This window comes from Mus caroli, chromosome 18 (genome assembly GCF_900094665.2).
Source record: "Mus caroli chromosome 18, CAROLI_EIJ_v1.1, whole genome shotgun sequence".
NCBI lineage: Eukaryota > Metazoa > Chordata > Mammalia > Rodentia > Muridae > Mus > Mus caroli.
This window is the reverse complement of record NC_034587.1, coordinates 31,254,371-31,263,880: the sequence shown is the minus strand read 5'-3', so window position 1 is coordinate 31,263,880 and position 9,510 is coordinate 31,254,371. Positions and strand designations below refer to the sequence as shown.

The 9,510-nt window shown below is 46.4% G+C and overlaps 1 protein-coding gene across 3 annotated transcripts in view; it reads left to right on the top strand.

The window, feature by feature from the left end:
- Window positions 1–631: 631 nt before the first annotated feature.
- Window positions 632–9,510, top strand: part of Epb41l4a (erythrocyte membrane protein band 4.1 like 4A) — a 205,767-nt gene continuing 196,888 nt past the window's right edge. For 2 of the 3 annotated variants that reach the window (XM_021150640.2, XM_021150638.2), the window contains exons 1-2: window positions 632–1,095; window positions 1,442–1,881. Coding sequence is in view for 2 of the 3 variants with exons in the window: in XM_021150638.2 (XP_021006297.1) it covers window positions 1,783–1,881 (99 nt within the window). In the remaining variant the exon portion in view is untranslated. Of the gene's footprint in view, window positions 1,109–1,441; window positions 1,882–9,510 lie in introns of all 3 variants that reach the window. The other variant, XM_029472150.1, reaches the window with a different exon arrangement.

The window sequence follows — 9,510 nt, the reverse complement described above, 5'->3', positions numbered from 1 at the left end:
TTCAAATGTTATCCTCGTTCCCGGTTTCCCCTCTGCAAATTCCCTATCCCATTCCCTCTTACACTACTTTTATGAGGGTGCTCCCCCACCCACTTATCCACTCCCGCCTCACCGCCCTAGCATTCCTCTACACTGGGGCACTTCTTAGGTTTTAAGCACACACACACACACACACACACACACACACACACACACACGAAAGAAAGAAAATTGAGTTTTGACTATGCAAGCTAACAAGTTGTAGAAGAGCAAATTCACAGTTGATGTCAAGTTCTTTCTCGTTCTAATAGTTGATACAGAACAAAGTTTTGCAAGGGACCCCTCCCCGCCACGCCCCACTCCGCAGTGCATCCTCCCTTTTGCGGTCTGTGACTGCGACAGTCCTAATTCGCTGCTGCTTCCCAGCTAGAGCTCAGACTGCACCTGCTCCCAGGGCCAGCGGGGGTCCTGGTCTTCCACACTCCGCTTGAATTGCTTGTGCACGGACACGACGACCCGCCAGGGGTCACTGTAGCCTCAGAGCTATTGTGCCCACCAGTGCCTGGTCCCGGCTGGCCGCTCGGAGGGCGTGCGACTGGGACCGCAGAACGCAAGGGTCGAAGCAGAACTGCGCCTTGCCTGCCCAGAGCAAACCTTCCGGTCTCCCTGGGAAACGAACGCGGTGACCTCGCGACAGCAGCGCGGCTCCGGCAGCGCAGGCGTTCTCTCCGGGACCTGTAAGCACCTAGCCAGACTGACCACCTCCGCTCCGCCCTCCATTGAGACCCCGCCCTGAAGGGGGGCGCTCGGGTCACCGTCCCGGGGCTCCTACTTCAGTTTCGAGGCCTTTTGCCGACGCCCCGGGCCGGGGCCGGCTGTACCTGGGCTGCTCCCGCCCAGGTCTCCGCCCCGCGCGCCACCAAGAACTTTCCCTGGAGCCACAGAGGCCTGGCACCCTGGGTCCTGCCGCGCCCGGCCGCAGGTCCGCAGACGCCCGGCTTTTCCAGGATCTTTGGGAAAGGAAGCTTGAACTTGGCCATCTCCGCAGGATGAGTTCGGGGACCCTCGGACGGAAGCCGCGGCCCGCGACAAGCTGACCTCCCCCAGTTGGTTTCGGTGAGGAGCTCTGGTCGGTCCCCGGGCTATGAGAGTGGCGGAGGGAGTGGCGACCTTCGCTGCTCGCCCTGCGTCCCAGGCTGGGGGTCGCGGTCACAAAAGAGAAGCAGAGCGCTCTGCGCTCTGCCTTCCTTGTAAGGGGCTGCGGGGCGGGGTCGGCGCTGGAAGTGCGCGCCGGGCGGGGACTCGGGAGCTGCGGCAGGAGGTTTGTTCTAGTGTAAGCGTTGGGCTGGTGCTGTGGAGCACCGAGGGGGCGTCAGAGCCCAGGGAGGTCTGGAGGACTCGTCCCGCCCTTTTCGTGTCTCCGGCCGGCTGACCTTAGCCAGGCGACTCTTGTTGTCCCCAGGTCGCCACCCCCTGTCTTCAGAAGAGGAGCCGCAGCCCCAGGATGCGCGGGGACGCGCCGCCCCCGGTTCCCAGTTCCGCGGACGCTTCCCGGGCGACTCCGGGCTCCTGACGCTCCGGGGCGTGCTCACCCTCCCGCCTCCGCCCTCCGAGCTTCTCGGGGTGCCCTCGGCTCGACCGCAGAACCCCAGACCTTACCCCCAACCTGGGGGCCCCACCCAGGCCCTCGCCTCTCGCCCTCTACACGGCGCGCACAATAAATTAATGCTTCGCGCTTGAGGGGAGGCGGCGGCGGGCGCCGCGGTCGCAGCTCTCGCCTGGCTGGAGACTCTTTCAGCCGACATGGGCTGTTTCTGCGCCGTTCCGGAAGAATTTTACTGCGAAGTTTTGCTCCTGGACGAGTCCAAGCTCACCCTCACCACCCAGCAGCAGGGCATCAAGGTAAGCACAGTCAGGGGCGCGGTGCGGGGGACGCGACGTGGGGGTCCGCGGCTTTGTCTCAGGCTGTCACCGGTCCAGCTCGGCCACCGGTGGAAAGGCAAGGCAGCAGTCCCGGCTTCAAACAGAGGATCTGTCGGACTGCGCTAACTTGGAGTTGCTTAGAAAAGAAACTTTGGTGTCTCGAAGGGTCCTTGACGCCCCAACTTCCAGCAGCAGTTCGAGATCCAGAGACGGGGGCAGACTCTGCCCACCCCAGCCCCCGACCCCCGGCTTCCTCGGAAGCTCTTAGGTCCCTCGCAGCTCCCAGACAGGCGTAGAATTGAATGGACAGGCTGCACCCCACTCGGGTGCTGAAGGCGTGTTTCTTGGCTTTGTGGAAGCCTTCCTCCCCCAACCCCGTTTTCCCTGATAGTGTTCTGGGGGGGGGAGCGGGGGGAAGCAAACCAATTCACTCCCTCGCTGAAACATTAATCAGGTCGTTGTGATTGCGCTCCTCCGATTTGTAGTTGGCTAATGCTACGTTTGCCCTGAAAACAGTTTTCCTTTCCGCAAGAGAAGGTTTTATCTCCATATTTAAGTAAGCATCTCACAGTGCAAATCCGTAATCGGTGTGTTCCTGTTTGTAGTCATTAAAGATGTATTGATGTTTCTAACCTAGAGAACCCATAGAAAGCCTGCGAGCTTGCACCGACCCACTTCCTTAATTTTAATGAGTTCATCTTTTTGTACCTGACAACCTGAGGATGCACCTGCGCGTTGGTTTCGCTTTTTCCAGCAATGTAACTGCCGAGGAGATTGTGTGTGTGTGTGTGTGTGTTGTGGTGTGGTGTGGTGTGTGTGTGTGTGTGTGTGTGTTTTGTTTGCCTTTTCCCCTCAGTATTAAATTACTGAGGCATTTTAGTTAAGGCAGCCTTGGAGTCTGCACGTGCTCCCGCTCCCGCCCCCCCCAACCCCCCCACCCCCACCCCCAGCTGTGGGGCTGGGGATTGAGTTAGAGTTACCGTTGTCCTCCCCTTCCCTCTACTTGTCTTTCAGAAGTTAACCACAGGAGGTCAGTTCTGGGCATTTCTTCGGGAGAGTCTGCTTTGATTACCTTTATGCCCATCAGAACTATTCCTGGCTAGAAGCCTTTTCTTGGATGTTGCCAGTTTGGACATACAGAATTAGGATTTCATGGGTGTAATCCTCTTGCAGAAGAAAGGCAAATGTGACCAATTAAAGCTAAAACACTTAACCCCTTGCTTGGGAAAGTTGTTTTGAATATTGTTCCTCAGGAATTATAATAAGCAGAATTCAATCGAATTCTCATCTTCAGATTTTTCCCAAGAGCAATAAACCACTATTTGTAGGGACAGTGTTCATTTTATATTTTTAACTTTTCTTTGTGTTGTCAGACACCCCCCCCCCCAACACTTTTAAGAAAGCAGGGGAAAACCAAACCCTTACTATAGGCTACAATGGAACATTTCATGGTGTGCCATGTGAACAACATAGGCAGAAATCAAACCAAACCAACAACAGAATGGACGGTTCTTGGTAACACTGCAGAGTTCCTGGAGCGGGCGTGGAAACAATCAGAGAAGGTTAAGTTATGATCGCATGCTAAGCCGACAAAGAGATCTTTCCGAAGTGCAAAGGATGACTGCATCTGGAATCTAGAGTCATCTGCTGCAAGAGCTTCCGGTTTAATCATGAGAGCCATGCCTCCGTCAGCTGTGTAGTGTAGATCATGCTGTCAGGAGAGCAGCCAAGACTTGGGATCAGATGCGATAAATTTGTTAAAGAAACATGAATCAGAAGTCCTCATCCATGCTTAGTTTTAATAACTTGTTTTACAAATGGGTTGAAAATTGATGAGTGATTCAAAGGCAGGACGACTTCAGAATACAGTTATTTTGGCGGAGTGCCGTGCAGATAAACAGTATTTAAAGCGGGCTCTGGTTGGAAGTAATCATTTTCACCGCAAGCCTGGCCTCTTTTGGTGTCACAGAAGCATGCCATGCGGATTTTGATGTCTGTGTGTGTAACACAGATGTTGTCTGCTGGAGTTAACCACATTATTTGCAGCTACTATACCTCCTCAAAAACGTGTGCGTTAGGACACATCTACCTGTGGTCTTTACTAAACTAAGCACGTTTATATTTACCAATGGTATGATCATCTCCCATGTAAATGATACTTGCACATTGATTGAACATGTGTGCTATTCACAATTGACTTAAAGGAACATTGTTACCCTTCCTATGTTATGGCATGTAGATGCAATTACTATATATGTATGTATATTTGAATGCTGTTTATTTATGTGTATTGGTGTTTTCCCTTTGTGCATATCTAAGAGGGTGTTGGATCCCCTGGAACTGGAGATGGTTGTGAGCTGCCATGTTGGTGCTGAGACTTGAACTCAAGTCCTTTGAAAGAGTAACCAGTGCTCTTAACTCTTGAGCCATCTCTTTGGTCCCAATTAATGTATATTAATTAGGTAAATTTAGCTTCTACTTTAGTTCACAAGTGAACAATTAACTGTAAAATCAGTAATCAATAGCTGCTATTACAGAGATCTCTGCAGTAATTTACTTGGTGATTGGCTATTGCTAAGTACAGTCAAGGTTAATGGAAGGTCCAAGTGTTTTTAAGGGAGAAGAGGCCTGTACACCTCTATTTGAAAGCAGAGAAGAAATGCCTACGTATTCTGGTTTTGGAAATACAGAAATTGGAAGAAAAGGATTCAGGGTTTTGTGAGGAGTCAGGAAGAGAAAAAGCTTAGGCCAGATTTCTTCCAGCAGCATGAGATTTAAAGTTTGGAAAATTGACAAAAATTTAACTCTAGTTGAAGGCATTACACTAGGCAATGCATCTCTTGTAAGTACTGGGAGGAAAGTAAAAAAGACGGCGAAGAGGAGCTGAGAAACCAAAAACGTCACAATTGTGGGCAAAAATAGATTCCCAGCTTTACATTGTACTCTTACGCACACAGCTTACAATACTTTGAACACATGCTCAGTACTTCCAGAACTTTGTTTATATTTTGTTTGAAAATCTCAGGTTGTAACTTTATGTACTTGATCTAATTCTTTTTTTTTTTTTTTGGTTTTNTTTTTTCGAGACAGGGTTTCCCTGTATAGCTCTGGCTGTCCTGGAACTCACTTTGTAGACCAGGCTGGCCTCGAACTCAGAAATCTGCCTGCCTCTGCCTCCTGAGTGCTGGGATTAAAGGCGTGCGCTACCATGCCCGGCGATGTAATCCTTTTTTTCTTCTTGTAATTTTATACTAGCCACAGTATTCTCAGAAATTAAGTAGAAATAAAAATGAAGTTAAACAACACCAGTTAGCTCAGAGGAAACTCTGAAATTAAAACAGAAAAAAAATCCATTAAAATTATTTTTTAAAAAGTCCTGCTATTATTCACAGATGCTCACAATCCGATAATAACAATAAATAAAATATTTTCAAAAGGATTTTTGGAGATTTTGTGATGCCCTTTTTTTCCCTATTCTCAAGTGAAGACCATCGTGGGATCCGAGGCCCTCTTCTGCCCTCTGAGTGTACCAGGCACACACACATTTAATATTATGTTACACTATTATATACATGTAGCCAACCACACACATGAAAATAAAAACATTAAAAACACAAATAAGGACCACTAATTTTAGGTTTAAAGCATTCACATATTTTGTGGGCTTTCGTTGTTTTTGTTTTGTTATTTATTTATTTGTTTGTTTGTTTGTTTTGAGCAGGTTCTCACATTGTATCCCAGACTAATCTTGAGCTCATGACAGTCCTCCTGCCTCTCTCGTCTAAGTGGTGAGGTTGTAGACCGGCAGAAGACACCACATGTAGGCCATGTTTTATTTTAACAGGAGGAAGTTTTACTGATCCTATGTGGCTAACTTCAAAATCTTCTTGTAAACATCTGAGCACAATGGGCTGGAGAGATGGCTCAGAGGTTAAGAGCCCTGACTGCTGTTCTAGAGGACCTGAGTTCAATTCCCAGCAACCATATGGTGACTTACAACTGTCTGTAATGGGGTCTGATACCCTCTCCTGGTGTCTGAAGATAGCTACAGTGTACTCACATATATAAAATAAATACATCTTTAAAAAATTAAAATTAAAAAAAAAATCTGTGCATTAAAAGAGAAATACCTTTGGTGACGGAGAGATGTCTCAGTGGTTAAGAGCACTTACTGCTCTTCAGAGAACGACAGTTCAGTTCCCAGAACCCACGTGGCACTTTGCAACCATCTGCAACCCCGGTTCTGGGGGACACCTTTTCTGACTACCACAGACTCCACCCATGCACACTCAGCTGCGTACATGTCCACATAGAATAAATAGTAAAAGAGAAACGTCTTTACATTTCTGTCATGATAATGCATTATGAGTTAGAAGACTATCTGTAGCTATCCAATGTAGACATGTGAGAGAAGCTTGGTAAAACATTATTTTGTGTGCATCAATTGAAAGATAGTTTTTGGATTTGTTTAAGTACCAAATTACGAATGGAAAAGTTAGTTATAAAGTAAATTTCCTTAACTTAGGTGGAGGTTTTTCATTGAAACCAAACTAAACCAAACCAAACCAAACTAAACCAAACCAAACCAAACCAAACCAAACCAAACCAAACCAAACTCCTGTGTTCTGGTTGAAAGCGTTTCCAAACAAGGATGATAACTGCACATCTCATATGTTCAAAAAAAGGATCATTTACTTAGAAAATAATTTTCTGCTTAAAATTTAATTAGGAAGATAAAAGACAGTACGTTTTTCTGTATCCGTTCTGGTGTTTCTTAGAGATTTGCATTCTTCCTTTAGAGGTAACCTCACTGGACAGGCAGGAAGTCGGTTTCATTCAGTCCCTTGCTGGACTCCAGTCTGTGATTGAAAGACCCTGGTTTGTATAAGCTGAAAGCTATTGGATGCGTGTTCAGCCCACACGCAGCTTTTAGCTGTTTGTTCTATACTGCTATCTCTTTAGATTATTCAAGGAAAAATTTCCCCTATGGTTGGCCTCAGCTTTTGAGTAATGTTTGTTCTGGGAAACTTTGGTTAGGCCCTTTGTGGTTCCCTGAGCAGGGAGAGGTAGCGCACACCCCTTTTGTTCTTCTTGAAAGCAAAACTTGAATGTGGTTCAAACTATTTTTCTAGATTGTTGTTTGGGTAACAAAAGATTTTCAGAGGAAAAAGTCACAAGGTTTGATTGGTCCTTAGAATCGCTATGCAGATATGAAAAATGTTAATATTTTTACTTTAGCAAGGTTTGGTCCTCGGAATTTACACAGAGTTACTTATTTTTCTTAAAGGTGATGACTAAATTATTGAAACTAACATGGCAGTGAGATAGGTATTCTATTAACTTAAAAAATATCTACTTATTGTATGTGTTTGATTATTGACTGTGTGTATGTCTGGGTATCGGTTCCCAGGGAGGCCAGGACTAAAGTTACAGAGGGTTGTGAGCTGCCATATAAGGGCTGGGAATTGAACCTGGGTCCCCGGGAAGAGCAGCCAGTGCACTTAAGCCCCTCATTAACTTTAAAAACAAAAATAGTTTTAAGATGCAACATACCCAAAACTTAGGATACCCAAGATATAAGATACAATTTGCTAAACGCATGAAACTCAAGAAGAATGAAGACCAAAGTGTGGACACTGTGCACCTTCTTAGAATTGGGAACAAAACACCCAGGGAAGGAGTTACAGAGACAAAGTTCGTAGCTGTGATGAAAGGATGGACCATTTAGAGACTGCCGTATCCAGGGATCCATCCCATAAGCAGCTTCTAAACGCTGACACCATTGCATACACTAGCAAGATTTTGCTGAAAGGACCCAAATATAGCTGTCTCTTGTGAGACGATGCCGGGGCCTAGCAAACACAGGAGTGGATGTTCACAGTCAGCTATTGGATGTATCACAGGGCTCCCAATGGAGAAGCTAGAGAAAGTACCCAAGGAGCTAAAGGGATCTGCAACCCTATTGTTGGAACAACATGATGTACTAACCAGAACCCCGGAGCTCTTGTCTCTAGCTGCATATGTATCGAAAGATGGCCTAGTCGGCCATCAATGGAAAGAGAGGCCCATTGGACTTGCAAACTTTATATGCCCCAATATAGGGGAATGCCAGGGCCAAAAGAATGGGAATGGGTGGGTAGGGAAGTGGGGGGCGCTATGGGGGACTTTTGGGATAGCGTTGGAAATGTAATTGAGGAAAATATGTAATAAAAAAAAAGATGCAACATATACTCTATCCAGTTTTAGGGTACAGTTCATCCATTCACCGTTAGGTACTGTAACCTCCTCCCCATCCCGAGGGTCCTGTGTGCGTCCTGGGAATCAGTTTTGAATCTTTAATCAGAAACCTCCTAGGGAGCCTGACAAAAGTAGTTCTAGGTGATGTTTTTAAAGTCTATGTGTCTCATGAAGACTTCTATGTACATATGAGTACCGATATGTTTTGATATTTAGCATGTAACTCACAAAATCCAGGGACCTCATAAACAAACATGTTGCAGGAAGTTACATATAAGTGACATTTCTGTTAATGTAAACTGGAGGTAGAGCATTAGAAAGAGACTTGTCATCCCAGAACCTCAACTTTACCCTCTATAAAATGGCCACCTTATGCGGCCGTTGTGCCTCAAATGTGGCAAGTGCTCAAACTGTTAGCTTTGCTCCTGTCTTTCCTGACCTCCCTCTCTGTGGCCCATCCATCTCTGGAGAGGGGTCCACTGAATCCAGCCTTTAAGACGTGAGTCAGTCGTCTCATTTGCTAAGAACTTCTCAGCGGAACCTGACGAGGCAAGGTTTAGCAGCGCCCATCCATACCGCACACACTTCTGTCTCAGTGCCCCACACACTGCAAGCATTATTTCTGGACTTGTTCATCTCTTCCTGTAGCTTGCGAGCCTGTGCCTGTGATTCCGGCAGCCAGAGCTGCATGCTTCGTGTAATAGATGCTTATTAACTATAATTTGAATGGGAGGAAGAATGGAATGCCCCAGTTGGAATGAGCTAGATTGAAAATCTTTACTATAGATAATGACATTCCTTTGCCACTTTTTTTTTTTTACTAGAAAAGATGGCAGAATAAAGTGAGTTCCTCTGTGAAAAAATCTGTTGCCAAGATACTGTAATTTTTATATTGATAATGGGCAGAGAACGGGAGGATTCGGTGGATCGAGTGCGTGTGGCACACTGAGGAGCTGATTGGCAGCTGTTGCAGAAAACATGAGTCACACTAATTTTTTCTTTTTCTTTTTCTTTTTTTTTTCTTGTAGAAGGGGTGGGGAGAGGAAACGAGAGACCAGGGACTTCGTGTAGTCTGGGCTGGTTTCAAAGTGCCTGTACCTGAGAATTCCTTTGAATTTCTGATTCTCCCATCTTTTACCTCTTCAGGTCGTTAGGTCTTTCCTTTTTCTCTTTTAAATGTAACATTCTCCTTCTAACTTGAGTCTTTTAGAAGAAGCCCAGATTTCATGAATCGCTGAAAGAGTCTCCTGTTGCCTGTATTGAGAACAGTGCTGGGTAGCGTCCCAGTGTGGATTGGGATACTGAGGGAGCTCGCCTTCAATGTTTTAATCTTGCTTGTCTGCTCATTTTACTCTTGAAGCTACATAAACC